General features: G+C 51.4%; 1 protein-coding gene across 1 annotated transcript in view; it reads right to left on the reverse strand.

Moving 5' to 3' along the window:
• Window positions 1–13,350, reverse strand: part of sgk1 (serum/glucocorticoid regulated kinase 1) — a 40,120-nt gene extending 26,770 nt beyond the window's left edge. Inside the window, 2 exon segments of the mRNA XM_061241477.1 lie at window positions 5,875–6,075; window positions 13,220–13,350. Of these exon segments, the coding sequence (XP_061097461.1) occupies window positions 5,875–6,075; window positions 13,220–13,306 (288 nt within the window). The 5' untranslated portion in view covers window positions 13,307–13,350.
• Between the last annotated feature and the right edge of the window lie 2,704 nt (window positions 13,351–16,054).

Genomic DNA, 16,054 nt, shown 5'->3' on the forward strand with positions numbered 1-16,054 from the left:
CAAGTTATAAAAGAATATGATCCGTTCAAATCAAATATGGTTTGTGCCAGAAGAAGAGGGTTTTCATTAAAGTGCTGAGCCTGGGGAACAGGCGTGTGTGATAGCTCTTTCATCACGTTAAACACTGAAACCTCTGCTGCCCTTTTCTAAACTGATAAACACAGACACACACACACACACACACACCATACCTGTGTCAAATTGTAACTGTTGTAATTGTAAATTGAAACTGTTTTGGATTCAAATACTTTTCTCTCCTTGACTAATCTTGCCTGGTGCATTTGCACTTTTCATAGGTTAGATTTCATAGGTTCCACTACACCAGACAAGCTAAGTTAAGTATAGGTAAGTATTTGAAGAGACTTTAATCCAGGTCTGACACACACACACACACACACACACACGCACACACACACGTGACAGGAATGTGACAAAATGACTTAAGTCAAGGGGCTTTGATTTCTAATTGCGTCAGATAGGGCCCAGATTAGCAGGGCGCATGAGACATGCTTTGCGAGGCAGATACTGAAAGGAGGTTTCCGTGCCAACGGGGAGGCGACTCCGGGCTGCCAGATCCGGCCCTGGCTGGGCAGAGGGCGGGCGGTCCCATTAGCAGGTCGGGAACAGGGGGGGGGGGGGGGGCAGGGGGCCTGACACATTAACCGAGGGGCTGCTGACGAGGCTTGACTTTCTCCCCCTCCCCCACCTGTGGCTCGTAATTTCCCCCCCCCTGTGCCGTCTTGACCCCCGACCCCCGGCTGACGTAAGGAGGTGGCGGCGTTCCGGTGCCAGCCGAGCGCTCGGGAAGTACGGAATGATCGGCATTCCGCCGGGACAATGGAAAAGTGCAGCGCCGCGCAGCGCTGTTCCCAGCCCGCCGCGGCCGGACTCTGTTACACAACGGCCCCCGTCGTCACGGTGACCCGCGGCGCCTCCAACATGAGCCTTCGTTAATAGCTGTGCTGCTATTGTTACCCGCGGCAGAGCAGCGCAGGGCAGGGACTCTGCGTTCGTAGCCGCTGGTTAGAAACATGCGTCCGGGCAGCTGACTCAAAGTTTGACGCCCGTGCCCTTTCTCTGCGCAGTGACGTCGTGTGATCTCCAGCTTTTGAGTCACCGCAGGCGATTGTGAGCTCGTGAAGGTCGACCAATCGGCCTCCGCAGATGGTGAGGATTAGGGCCGGACACGCAGATTGCGCGGGGCAGCCTGGTGCACTGCTCAGTGAGTGTGATGACACTCACAAAGACGCATAACTTTAAGACGCTTAAGCTGCCCTAAGCTTTTTCTTCAAACTTCTAAACAAGCAGTGAACTGGTGCTTAAGTTATGATTACTCACAAAATGATGTGAGTTTTACTCACAAAATGATGATGATTATTATTAGGCTAGGCTGGGTTCAACTCTGTCGAGCGTGGGGCTAGGCTGGGTTTAACGCTGTCGAGCGGCAGGGCTAGGCTGGGTTTAATGCTGTCAGGCGGCAGGGCTGGGCTGGGTTTAATGCTGTCAGGCGGCAGGGCTAGGCTGGGTTTAACGCTGTCAGGCGGCAGGGCTGGGCTGGGTTTAACGCTGTCAGGCGGCAGGGCTGGGCTGGGTTTAATGCTGTCAGGCGGCAGGGCTAGGCTGGGTTTAACGCTGTCAGGCGGCAGGGCTGGGCTGGGTTTAATGCTGTCAGGCGGCAGGGCTAGGCTGGGTTTAACGCTGTCAGGCGGCAGGGCTGGGCTGGGTTTAATGCTGTCAGGCGGCAGGGCTAGGCTGGGTTTAACGCTGTCAGGCGGCAGGGCTGGGCTGGGTTTAACGCTGTCAGGCGGCAGGGCTAGGCTGGGTTTAACGCTGTCAGGCGGCAGGGCTGGGCTGGGTTTAATGCTGTCAGGCGGCAGGGCTAGGCTGGGTTTAACGCTGTCAGGCGGCAGGGCTGGGCTGGGTTTAATGCTGTCAGGCGGCAGGGCTAGGCTGGGTTTAACGCTGTCAGGCGGCAGGGCTGGGCGCCTTCGCTGTCGCTGCGTAATGAGGGACAATCAGACGTCCGTGACAGAGAAGAGAAAAGCGGGGGGATGACTCACAATGCCGCGACGCCCGGGGACCGAGCCAACAGGAAACGCATCATCGCCCTTCCTGCGCTCCGCGAAAAAAAACGCTCACAATTACCCTTAATGAAAGCGCTGTGACAGGAAGGCTCCGGCCTGCGTTTCATCAGTCAGCCGTCTTCCTCAACTCTCACTTCAATGCGCCGCTATTTTTACCACCGCGAGTGCAGTCCGCCGGGCTCATTCAACTGGCCGCATTGTGCTGTTTTTTTTCGGAGGAAAAGAGCCCAAAAGCCTTTCATCTCAGGGCGGGTCCTTGCAGGGTCCTTGCAGTGACTGATGGTAAAAAAAAAAAAAAAGGGCTTTGTGCATTTCCCAAACCTCAACACTGTACATGGGTAACCTGTAGTGAACCTCCAACATAACCTTACGTATATGTGCTCTGTTAGGGTGGAATGAACACTGGACACTTTACTGTGCCGGTATAGGTGCCCAGAATAGATCACATAAAGACGCAGTCTAAAGGATCATGGCTGGAGTAAAACCCTGCTTCATGATACAGGACCTGAGCTGGATGACTGAGCTGACCATACCCAACCCTTCTGCTACGACAGTGAACCCTCTGTGTGAGCTTCTGTTTTAAAGAAATTATACTTCTCACCTCTCTTCAATGCTTAAATTTGGCCCTTAACAAATGTTTAAATTCATATTTAATTAAAAAAATAAGAAATGTTTTACAATCATTTGCTATTGTAATATTTTGCTGTTGCCGCTGTCTGAAACTGTGTGTTGCTGTTCCTGGCCTGAGACTCACCTGGTAAAAATGAAGTTTAAATAAATAAATAAATAAATAAAAGCCTGTGACAGTGACTCTTTAAATATTAGGCTCTATAGTTTCTTACGTCCAGCTTCTCTCCGATATGTGACCTCGCTGCTCTAGCTCCTGGACAATAGCAGAGGCCTCCTAAAACATATTATAAACAAAAGACCTGATAAAGAAATATGGCTCCTACTGGAAGCTACATGTTCCCAGCAACGACACTCATAAACGAGACAGACGGGATTTGGTGTCTATTTTGCCACCACCAAGCACTGTATGTACACTTCCAAAGGTTGCCTTGGACTGGAAAATCCTCATTCATTCATTCATTCATTCATTCATTATCCTAACCCGCTTATCCTGAACAGGGTCTCAGGGGAGCTGGAGCCTATCCCAGCATACATTGGGCGAAAGGCAGGAATACACCCTGGACAGGTCACCAGTCCACCGCAGGGCACACACACCATTCTCACACACACTCATACCTACGGGCAATTTAGACTCTCCAATCAGCCTAACCTGCATGTCTTTGGACTGTGGGAGGAAACCGGAGTACCCGGAGGAAACCCACGCGCACATAGGGAGAACATACAAACTCCGCACAGAGAGGCCCCGGCTGACGGGGATTCGAACCCAGGACCTCCTTGCTGTGAGCCGGCAGTGCTACCCTCTGCACATCCATGCCGTCCTGGAAAATTCTCTCAGTGGCTAATTATAACATAATAATATAAAACGGAGTCCGGGGAGGAAGGCCTCTCTGTTTGAGTGGATTATCTGCCCATTAGCTTTTTCTCCTAACGGTTCGGCCCCTGGCTGACTGTTCGGCCCCTGGCTGGCTATTTGGCCCCTGGCTCACACTCATTTAGCAGAGGTCCAGAGGACCCCAGGGGTCGGTGGAGAGACCCGCTTGGCGGAGGGACAGGCCTGCACTGGAGAGTCTGGTGTTGGGCTCACCGTGTGGAGCTCCAAGCTGCCGGACCGGAGTTCCCCTCACGTCCTCTCAACCAAACTCTGTTTCCCTCTGAGCTGCTGGAGCTGTGGCCACTGACAGAGGGCATGCTCCTCCTCAAAAATGCGGATGAATACACCAAATACACCAAAGTTCAATACACGTTATGCGCACCACAGTTCCTGTTCGGTAACGTGTAATGCACACCAAGATTCCCGCTGGAGGCCAATCGACCAGCTTTTCTCGGGAGAAATAAAGGAGTAAATTAATGAAGCAGCGTGAATAAATGAGGGTTCCTGGGGGCTGGGGCGGGGCTGGGGCGGAGCTGGTGGTGGGGCGGGGCTGGGGGCGGGGCTGAAAGCTAGCGGGAGGGCTCTGTGTGCCAGTCGGAGCGAGGCGTCTCTCCGGAAGTCTGGCCAGGGCATTACATCACACTCCGGGAACATTTCAAAGAGCTCGATCTAATATTGATCTGAATGTGATATTAATTTTTCCACTAGTAGGGCCGCTCTCTGTTCTATTTCAGCGTCTTCGCCATCTCCCCAGCTCTCGGTCTGCGGGGTTTACATCGAGTGCGGCTGTTCCGTTTGTGTTTAATATTCTGTTTCACTGCCTTGTGAAAGTTGAACACAAAATGATTTCATTAGTTTTGCTATCATCAGCCTGCAGTTAAATTACAGTTAGTGCTGCTGTTTCAGTCCGGAGCCGGAACAAAACAATAATCGAGCGATATCTCTCTCTGTCCCGACTCATCATTTTTAAAAACGACGCTGAACGTGGTGCTGACGCAGATCGCAGGACGAGCAGCTTTAACTCGGCGAGTCCCGTGTTCCTCTCAAGCCTCAGCCTTCTGGGAACAGCAGTATCTCAGAGAAACTCAATTACAGCAACACACTTCACCACCAGACTCTTCACACTTCCGCTGAATTTCATTTGACGCTGGTGGTGTGCTGGGGGGGGGGGGTTATTGTACAGGAACAGCGATTAAATGTCTTTAAACACGAAATCTTACACCTCCTCAGGGCCAGAATTGACTTATATTCGCATTTATTCATTTTAAATGAAAGTTGACAGTTTGGCATCCCTATATACACGGAAGTCTGTAAGTATTTGGACAGTGTCACAAAGTTAAAGGGCTGTATTTCCTATACAATTCAGTCCATGTTGATGTAAGTACAAAGTGCAGACTGTCAGCTATAATTTGAGGCTATGTGCGTCCATATCAAGTGCGCAGTGTAGGAATTAGAGCTCTTTAAAACTGTGTCACTGTCCAAATAACAGACCTCACTGTGTTCATTGTCACTTTTATTCAGACAGAGAGCGTTACAGATAGACTACAGAGAGCATTCTGCTGCAGATGGTGGGGGGGGGGGGGGGGGGGGGTTTGTGTGCGTTTGAGAGTCAGCTGGCCGAACGGTCACCCTGACCCAGCCTCTCTCCGACACACGGTCGTAACTCATTCTCTCGCTCTCGTCCTCCTCTGGCCAGCTGGGACACGGATCAATGTGCAAAACCTCTCTCCACCTCCACTGTCGGGGGCCAGATGTGGAATTCTGCTTAGTTGCCGAATTCCACACGCGCTCAGGAAAAAAAAAAAAAAAAGGTTCCAAAAGGAACCCTGTGATGTCATAGAAGAACCCTATCTAGACGGGGCAGAGTGGTTCTTTGGCTGGGAGCTTTCGCACTTCACACCTATGATAGAGGGTTCCATAAAGACCCAGAGAGAATTTGACCCGGGTCTGAGCTATATGAACCGCTACTACTGAGTGAGCTCTCGAAGCATGAATCCATAACAGGTCTGGAAAGCCAAGCCCAGTGGCTAAGGTGTTTCACTGGGACCTGGAAGGTTGGTGGTTCATGCCCCAGTGTAGTCACAATAAGATCAGTACAGCTGTTGGGCCCTTGAGCATGGCCCTTAACCCAACATTTTCCCCCTGCAATCAACTGTAAGTGACTTTGGATGAAAGCATCAGCTAAACGACTGTAATGTAATGTCACGAGAAGAACAGAAGCATTGAAACAGCTGCATCAGCAGCAGCAAAGATAGCAGTGGAGAGGCAAAGACACTAAAGTCGGCCCACCTTGCAGCTCTTGGGCTTCTCGGCCCCACAGGGGGGGTCATCCTGCAGGTAGTAGCCGTGCCCCAGGTGGCAGCAGCCGTAGGGGGGCAGCTGGGTGTACCACAGGTCCTGGTCCATGGGCCGTTTGGGGTTGGGGTAGAGGAAGGCCTGGCCCTGCCCCTTCTCCATGTTCACCTTGGGGTTCCGTATCCACCGACGCACCTGCGGGGGGAAAAGGGTCTGTCAATCATCCGTCTGTCAATCAGCCCGTCTGTCAATAATCCGTCTGTCAATCAGCCCGTCTGTTAATCATCCGACTGTCAATCATCCGCCACTACTTTAGATGAACCTCTCCTGTCATGTGACTAAACAGAGGCTCAACCTGGTCTGGTTATCAGTGTCGACCAGGGGTCGCCATCTACTGTACCATCCAATGTTTTCATTTCAACATGAGGATTTATTAGCATTAATTAGGCACACCTACTAATTAGCAGCTCAATGAGATCTCTCTCTTGCTGTTCAATGAGGTGTGCTTTGTTAGAGTTGGAGTGATAAACCTACAGGATGGTAGATCTCCAGGAACAGGGTTGGTGGCCACTGGTGTGGACAATAAGGTTTTAGAACGTGAGGTTTTCTGGAGCTTCCTATCTTGAAAATGTTCCAATTCTAATGTTATTGTGGTTTTTTTACAACACTGGTGGAGAATGTGTGCGCAATAATGCATTCAAATCCAACATAATGAGGAAAACACCAATTATTTTTATTATGGAAATACAATCTATGCTGCCATTCCTCTTCCAGACTGCTCTCATCTGCCTGTTTACACCACACTTACACTTGTTTATTACCACTGTGTTTTTAAAGTCTTTCACCAGATGCCAGGTCTTCAACCGCATTACCCAAAGAGCCCTGACAACAGTGATCATCCACGAAAAAACAGCAACGGCACCACCGCACTGGACGGCACGAGAATAACAAGCACTCGTCGGCCCGTTCCCGGACCGCTGAGGATAGAGGGCCTCCTTGTTTTCGGGGTGAGGTTAGCGGGCTCTCTGTTTACCCAGCCCTATCTTAGTGGGCGGTGTCCACGAAAACGGGCAGGGGGAACGATTCCGCGGGCGTCGAACTTCACCGTCGGAGGTCAAAGATGCGTGACTCACTTGTTATCCTCCCGCGGGTGCACTGGCCCTCCCTTATGAGTTTCTGATTTTAACCCTTTTTAAGTGTAGGTATTCCGGAATGTTGTTTTTGTCTCCCGAGTTCCAGCGTAGTGTTCTGGAACTCCATTGTTTTCTGTCACCAGGCGTGATTCGTTACTTCGGCAGTAGAATGTTGGGTTAAGAACATTCTAAGCGCATATGATTGTGCTCCTCACAATTCCTCACCTGAGTGTAGTATTGTAGATCTACCCTGCTAGTGTAAGAGGGGGGGGGGGGGTGGGTAGTTATGGTCGCATCAGAAAACTAAAAAACATTCGCTCAGCTAGCAACGTCACTACAAATATGGCTGCTCAGTTTTCAAGGTTCCTCCTAATAAGGACACTTAACCCAGGTATGCTATAATGCAATTTTATAAGTTAAAAGCATAGAGCCAGTGCACTTTTCACAAATCACAACACATGCCCAGTTATTTGGGGTGGGGGATGATGGGTTGCAGTTATCAAGGGTATGAGTCATGCTGTTGTGGTCGGCCTGGGAATGCTACCAGGAAGAACAAAAAAGTGAATACAAACCAAGGCAGTAAAAGGAACTTACTGTAAAACACTGTGAACAATTGACATCTTTTATCAAGGACTGAACCCACAAAGGCACTCCTTGAAAAATGTGAAAGATTAAAAGTGCAGGATAAACTGCGTATATTTTGGGTAACCGATAGACGGATTCTATCCAACCTTTTTTTAGCCAAACAGAATGCCTTGCATTTCCTTGGTAACCAGAGACTCACCATAAGACTGAAAACGTCTCGCGCCCCGCTTGGGCCCGGTAGACCCGAACGACGGAGGAGACTGTTTTGGAAATTGTCTCCCCGGGGCTGGAACATCGGGTGAGTCACGGGCGCGGAACCCGCTGAACCGGAGACGGTGCGTGTACACACACACACAGCGTGTGATAAACACACAGCGTGTACACACACACACAGCGTGTGATAAACACACAGCGCGTACACACACAGCGCGTACACACACACACAGGTCAGACCCACGCCACGTTCCGTCCGCCCCGCCGGGCTCCGATCCCCGTCGCCCGGGAGACACGACGCGGATCGATCACAAAGACTCCCAAAACACGGCGTCTCCATGGCGACGCACGGCCGGAAGCCTGGAGCGGGGGGGCGGGGGGGGGGTGACTCGACTCAGGCCAAACCAGGGTGCTGTAAATACCTGCAGACTCCCAGGATCTGGAGTGGAGGATCCTGGGCCCAGTGGCTAAGGTGCTTGACTGGGGCCCGGAAGGTTGGCGGTTCAAGCCCCGGTGTGGCCACAGTAAGATCCGTGCAGCTACCGCGCCCTTGAGCAAGGCCCTTAACTCCCCTCGATTTCTCCAGGGGAACATCGGCCCCCTGCTTAATAAACTTTGGCAGAATTATTGGTCGGTAACGCTGAACATTCCATTCCAGGAACCTAAAACATGCAGCTGTGATTTGTCCGAAGTGTTAAAATATAATTCTCCATTTTACCCATGGAATTTCCCCCCCCCCATTTCTGCTGAATGGTCTTGCTTTTGCTTACAGGCAGGCATTGATGGTAGTCTGTGGAACGATTTTTAATGGGTGTGTGTTAAATTACATTGGCTATTGTGCCTTCCAAGTTTTCATTCAGAAATCCAGCCTGGTCACTGGGAGAATCATGGGAATTTATGAATGTGAGCCAAACAGCTGGGGATTCATGTATCTTTCACACTGAGAGAGAGAGAGAGAGAGAGAGAGAGAGAGAGAGAGAGAGAGATTGAGGAAGAGAGAGGATGAGAGAGCAAAAGAGATGTGACAGAAGAAAGGGAATGAGAGAGAGAATGAAAAAGAGAAGTGAGAGAGAGAGATGACAGGAGAGAGAGAGATAGTTCCCTGTGGATGTGAGCTCAGAGCAAAGAGACAGAAATAAAAAATGAAGTATTTTTGGCCTCCATAATGCAGTGGGTCATGTTTATTATTTCATACGGCAGATGAAAGACATGGACGGTGTTCAGATGCTGCTCCAGAATCTGTGCTGTGGCTCTACGTCATTATCCCCCTCTCCTCCTCTCCTCTCTTCTCCTCTCCTATCCTTACTCCTCCTCTCCTCTCTTCTCCTCTCCTCTCCTCACTCCCCCTCTCCTCTCCTCTCTTCCCCCCGACTCTCTCCTCCTCTCCTCTCCTATCCTCACTCCTCCTCTCCTCTCTTCTCCTCTCTTCCCCCCGCCTCTCTTCTCCTCACTCCCCCTCTCCTCTCTTCTCCTCACTCCCCCCCCTCTCCTCTCCTCTCCTCTCCTCACTCCCCCTCTCCTCTCCTCTCTTCCCCCCGCCTCTCTTCTCCTCACTCCCCCTCTCCTCTCCTCTCCTCTCCTATCCTATCCTCACTCCTCCTCTCCTCTCTTCTCCTCTCCTCTCCTTACTCCCCCTCTCTTCTCCTCTCCTGTCCTCACTCCCCCTCTCCTCTCCTCTCCTCACTCCCCCTCTCCTCGCCTCCCTTCTCTCCTCCTATCCTCTCCTCCCTTCTCTCCTCTTCTCCTCTCCTCTCTTCCCCCCCTCCTCTCCTCCTCTCCCCTCTCTGCTTACTGTGCAAATATGGGGTGCGTCCCAATACTCTAAAAATGTATGCTCCTTTCCTCCACTCATCTCCTTTGCCAATACTTCCAGAGAGGAGAAGGAGACAAGTGAAGGGAAGGAGGATCCATGCTATTGATTGCTGGGACACACTCAACTCAACTGGGACAACTAGAAGTCTACCGTGGAAAATAATCTTATTTAAATTGACGTTACATGTAAAATAACAAAAGAACCGTCCCAAATGTTAGTTCAGCAAAATAAAGATGCATTGACTGAATACGGGTTCTAGCAGTCTAGCACAACTCTACCCAGGGGCCTGTAGCTTAGCATTAGCATTCTGCCCCAGCTGTGCTAACTCCACACAGGGGCCTGTAGCTTAGCATTAGCATTCTGCCCCAGCTGTGCTAACTCCACACAGCGGCCTTTAGCTTAGCATTAGCATTCTGCCCCAGCTGTGCTAACTTCACACAGTGGCCTTTAGCTTAGCATTAGCATTCTGCCCCAGCTGTGCTAACTCCACACAGGAGCCTGAGGCCTATTCTTGTTCAGGCACAGAATACAGAAAGAATCTCACAGAAACACATACACTCCCAGTCTCTCTGTCTAACACACACACACACACACACACACACACACTCTCTCTCTCTCTCTCTCTCTCTCTCTCACACACACACACACAGCCTCCTCTATCGCTCTCTCTTTCACATGCACACACACACATATCTTTATTAACACACTCTCTGATGCGTCTTCGCTAAACTGCGCAGGGATGTGTTTGGCTGATTTTTATGGGGTGAGAAATGCTAGCTCATCTGAAAAAAAAGGCATTAAAAGCAGCTCATCTGAGCCCTGGCTGTTGATTCAGATTTAAGCCCCGTTCGGATGCAACGAGCGCAGAACCGCGCAAGAAAACCCGAACGGCTAACGGCGCTCTCCTTCACGTCCGAGGGAACCGCCCGTCACCCGTCCACCTGACGCCTAATTACAGTTCACTGGCTCCTTCACTGCTCTCCCGCGCGGCCCGGTTTGAGGAATACGTCATTCTCTTTGTCCGCTTGAGCGAGGGGAACCGCTCCAGTGCGCAGCGCGGTCGGGTTTAATACATGCCTGTTGCTGCGGCGTTGTGTTCACGCTACAGTTTTGTCTGATGATGCAATGTCTTTTGATGTTGTTGTCGTTGTTGTTGTTGTTGTTGTTGTTGTTTTTTTTATTGGAGACAAAGGAAAAAATATTAACCCTTCGACGGTTTTACCCTTTTACGGTGCGGAATATGCGATTAGAATGTTCTTGACTCGACATTCTAGCGCCTATGTCACAGTCGCTACTGGTGAGCAGTGGAGTTCTAGAACACTTGGACTTGGAATTTTGAAGACCAACAACATTCCACGGAAAAACTGCTCTTCAAAGGGTTCAGCGGTTTCCCGCGTGATTCCTTTATTTCTCAGCCCGTTTCCTTCTAACGGGGAAACGGCGGGTATTTAGTCGTCTCCCAGAATGCAGCGGGGTCGGTTCCCGCTCTTTTCTGTGTCCGTGCCTCTGATTGTCCACACAGTGCATAGTCCTAGCCATCTCAGTCATACTGCAGTCCAGGCAGGAGACCCACAGCAGACTGAGGTATCGACTGCCGGTAAAGACCAAGCCTCCGGAGACCGGTTACGTAAAACCTCCAGAGGATTCTAAAGCCTTAAACCAGTTAACGGCTCCTAATATTCCCGTCAGGGTGGACAAATGCGATTCGGATGAGGGTGGAGCATTGTAATCAGCAGCTGATTAATCTGAGAGCAACAGTACGGCTTATGATCTGGGCTTGGGGAAACGTAGCATATCACCAGCACTTCAGGAACAGTGAAGAAAACCCAACGCTGCCTCTTACACGGATACACAACTGACAGTCAAACTGGCCGTCCACTTGTCAAAACATACACCTTTGCAGTGCCCAATCAAAACACATGGATTTAAACGCAATAAATGCAGCAAGGAAAATGGACTGGGAAAAAATGCTCTGCTTTGGTTCTGCAAGCAATCAATAGCCACATCCACGCTGCGGGACAGTGGGGCAGGAACAGAGTGTCGTTTGAAACCCGCCCGCGGACCGCTGTTTGCACGCACGCGGGCCCTCTCAAAGTGCCGTTCGTTTGTAAACAAATCCCTAAATAAGGGGCTGGGACGTCCTGCCTCTGAAAGGCCTGGTCCCCAGTCTTCTTGCCATGCTGTCCCCCAGCAGACAGACAGACAGACAGACCACCGGCTGGCTGCCTTCACTGACGCCGTCTCTTAACCCCTTCAGCTGTGAGGTCACAGATACGTGATCGGAATGTTCTTCGCCGAACAATTCTGATGCCGATGTCACAGCCACAGTGGAGTTCCAGAACACTGACATAGAATGTCGGACAACTAAACATTCCCAAAAAACCTGCTCGATAAAAGGGTTAAACCAGCACGGGGATACGTCAACCCCGTTGGGGCAATGGGTGGGAAAAATATCCGTCAGAGGAACACGCAGGGAGATTGAAGAGCCTCAGGTGTGTCCTTGGAGGGCAGTTATGGTTTAGAGGATGGGGGGGGGTTCTGAATGCAGTCATTTCCCCATTCTCCTCCTTTATGGGTATTTAGCACAGGCTCCTCTGCTGCGTGACTCACAATGTAAATACGAGCGCAAAGATCAGGCAGCGATGGGCTTCTTCCAAATCCCAGCACTTAGAGAGCCTTTACTGGCATCCAAAGCAGGACAGCAACACACACAAACACAAACAATGCCATATGCACACACACACACAGAACACACACACGCATACAAACACAAACAAAGCCATATGCACACACACACACACACAGAACACACACACACAAGTATGCATACCTACATGCGTGCACACAAGCACGGAACACATTTGTGCACGCACACAAGCACAGAACACACACACATACAAACAAACCCATGCGCACACAAACTCACACACACACACACACGCACACATGCACACACATGCACGCAGATGCAGAATTAATCACTCGCATGCACATAAACATACAAACAAACCCATGCCCGTACAAACTCACACATACAGATGGACACGCACACGCCCACATGCAAACAAACAAACAACCCCGTGCAGATACCAACTCTCTCGAACACACCCACATATGGGACACACACCCAGACGCACACACACAAACAAAGCCATATGCACACACACACACACACTCACACACAAAGCCATGCACACACAGACACAGACACACACACACACACACACACACACACACTCACACACACAGACACACACACACACACACACACTCACACACAAAGCCATGCACACACAGACACACACACACACACACTCATTCACACACAAAGCCATGCACACACAGACACACACACACACACACACACTCACACACAAAGCCATGCACACACAGACACACACACACACACACACAAAGCCATGCACACACAGACACACACACACACACACACACACGCACACAAAGCCATGCACACACACACACACACACACACACACACACACACTCACACAAAGCCATGCACACACAGACACACACACACACACTCACACACTCACACACAAGGGGAAATGGTAGAAGCCCCAGCTCCTCTCACCTTCCTCTTGACGAACTGGAAGGCTGAGCACTTCTTGAAGGAGAACCCGTTCTTATCGCCGCTCCTGCTGCTGTTCACCATCTTCATCGCCACGGCGACCGGGGACCCGGGGCGCTCCGGGGATCCCAGCGTTGCTGTTGCCGCGGACGCGGACGTCGCCGGGCGAGGGGGGGGAGAGAGCCGGTCGCCCCGGTGACACTGTTGCCCCCTCTTGCCCCTGAGTCTCTGAGGGCAGAATGCGGTGGGGAAGGGGGGGGGGGGGGTATTAGGGGGCGGGGAGGGTTCTCTGAGATGCCCCTGCAGCCTGCTGCCTCACAGGCGGACCCTGCTAGCGCTGCCTCCCCCCTGACATGGATGCTGTTGCCGAGCGCTGGCGGTCGGGTTGCTAGGCGATGCTACGGGATGCTGAGGCTGTGGTGCTGATGCTGGGGGATGCGTATCCGGGGCTCACTGCATGGCGACGGGGTCCTGGAGCCGAGGGGAGAGCGGAGAGCTGGTCCGCCACCACTTTGTCAATGAAACGCTCCGCAGTGAGATATACGCTCTCCTCTCTTTCTCTCGCTCTCTCGCTCATCGCACAGCTCCCTCCCTCTCCATCCCTCCCTCCCTATTGCTCCCTCTCTCGTCACCCACCTCCCCTCCCTCTCATCCCTCTCTCATCCCTCTCTCATCCCCTCGCTCTGTCTCTCTCACCTCTGTCGCTCTCCTTTTCTCTCTCTCTGTCTCTCTCTCCTTTTCTCTCTCTCTGTCTCTCTCTCCTTTTCTCTCTCTCTGTCTCTCTCCCGCTCCCTCTCCCTTCTCTATTTCTATAGCCGTCTCTCACACTCCTTTGTTGAATCTCTCTCTCACTCTCACTCTCTCCCTCTCTCTCCCTCTAATCTCTCACTCTCTCTCTCTCCCTCTCTCTCTCTGTCTCTCTCTCCCTCTCTCTCACTCTCTCTCTCTGTCTCTCTCTCTCCCTCTCTCCCTCTCTCTCACTCTCTTCCTCTCTCTCCCTCTCTCTCTCCTTCTCTCTCTCTCTCTCTCCTCTTTCACTCTCTTCCTCTCTCTTCCTCTCTCTCCCTCTCTCTCTCTCTCTCTCGTATTGCGGCTGTTGCTCTCCCCCCCCCCCCCAGGCCTCTCAGTCTAAGAATGAACCTGACAGGAGGAAAGTGGCGGGTGGAGCATCACCGCTGATGGATGAGAGGGGGTGCAGGGGGTGCGGGGGGGTGCAGGGGGGTTGGGTTAGGAGGCGGGGGGGTAGATTCTGCCTGACCACAGGCCCACATTGGCTGACGAGGGGCAATAAAATCTCCCATTCATTCCAGGACCTGCTGCTGCTGGAGCTGAACTGAGCGGTGATGTGTGTCCTGCTCCTCAATGAAAGAGAAATCCATCCCTCTCTCCCTCTCTCGCTCTCCATCCGTCTCTCCCTCTCTCCAGCTCTCTTTCTCCCTCTCTCTCTGTCTCTCTCTATCTCTCTCCCTCCCTCCCTCCCTCCCTCTCTCTCCCTCTCTCTCTGTCTCCCTCCCTCCCTCCTTCCCTCTCTCTCTCCCTCTCTCTTGCTCTTGCTCTCTTGTTGTCTCTCGAGGAGGGCGACCACAAACACACATGACCGTGCACCAATCCCGCCTTTCATTCAGAAAAACATCTTGTCTGGAAAGTGATTGACACGGAACATGGGGAGTGACAGGAACCACTTTCAGGCGAAAGCCCAGTTTGGTTGGCTTATTTCTCTATGATTTCATTTTGTGTCACGGTTGGGTGTGCATTTTAATGGTGCACCTTTTCTCAGGACGTTATCTCGGTTAGTGTAGCGGAGCTTTCAGAGAACATTCCGTGGAAAGGGCGTGGAAGCTCACAACTTTCCTGTTGCTGTTTGCACCTCCTGCGTCCGCCAAAACGTGCTAACTACCTGCGTCCGCCAAAACGTGCTAATCACCTGCGTCCGCCAAAACGTGCTAACTACCTGCATCCGCCAAAATGTGCTAACTACCTGCGTGCGCCAAAACGTGCTAACTACCTGCGTCCCCAAAACGTGCTAATAACCTGCGTGCGCCAAAACGTGCTAACTACCTGCGTCCGCCAAAACGTGCTAATCACCGCCACGTCCGGTCGAAATAGCCGGCGAACGCTGTCAGCCAGGCAGGTGCTTCAAGGTGATATCCAGGCGGAGCAGAGCATCCCTGCCTTCTGATTGGTCGAGTCCCCACTGCCCCTCTATGGGGGTTTGACAGACGAGATGGAGTCTGACCAATCACGGCCCAGGATTCTGTGACCAGACCAATGGCCCGTGGCTATCATAACAGGGAGCTCATTTGCTCTCAGGAGGGTCTCATATCAGTTTTTATGAATCACATAATTAGTTGACCCTGGGCTGATTGGTCAGTTGCTGTTTGGCTGTGACGTCTGGTCCTCTTTGATCTCCCTGTGTTTGAGGTCACTTCCTGTACAGAGCGTAAACTCCTCCGCACCAAAACATACCTAAACAAACATAAACACACCTAAACACACCTAAACACACCAAAACACACATTCATCCTGGCATGTGTGTGCATTTACACAACGCATTCTCGGCATGATGAATGTGGACTTAATGACATCAGAGAGGCAGGGACCCTCTTGACTAATCCCTCAGGGTGACTGAATAATCAAACCTTCTTCTTCTTTGGTATGTGAGTCACATCATTGGTGTGTTATTCACAGAGTCCAGTGGTAAAGATTTGTGTGTGTGTGTGTGTGTGTGAGTGTCGTGTGTGTGTGTGTGTGTGTGTGTGTGTGAGTGTGTGTGTGTGTGTGTGTGTGTGTGTGTGTGTGTGTGTGTGTGTGAGCGTGAGAGAGAGAGAGAGTGCAAGC

The sequence above is a fragment of the Conger conger genome, chromosome 5 (assembly GCF_963514075.1).
Source record: "Conger conger chromosome 5, fConCon1.1, whole genome shotgun sequence".
Classification (NCBI taxonomy): Eukaryota; Metazoa; Chordata; class Actinopteri; order Anguilliformes; family Congridae; genus Conger; species Conger conger.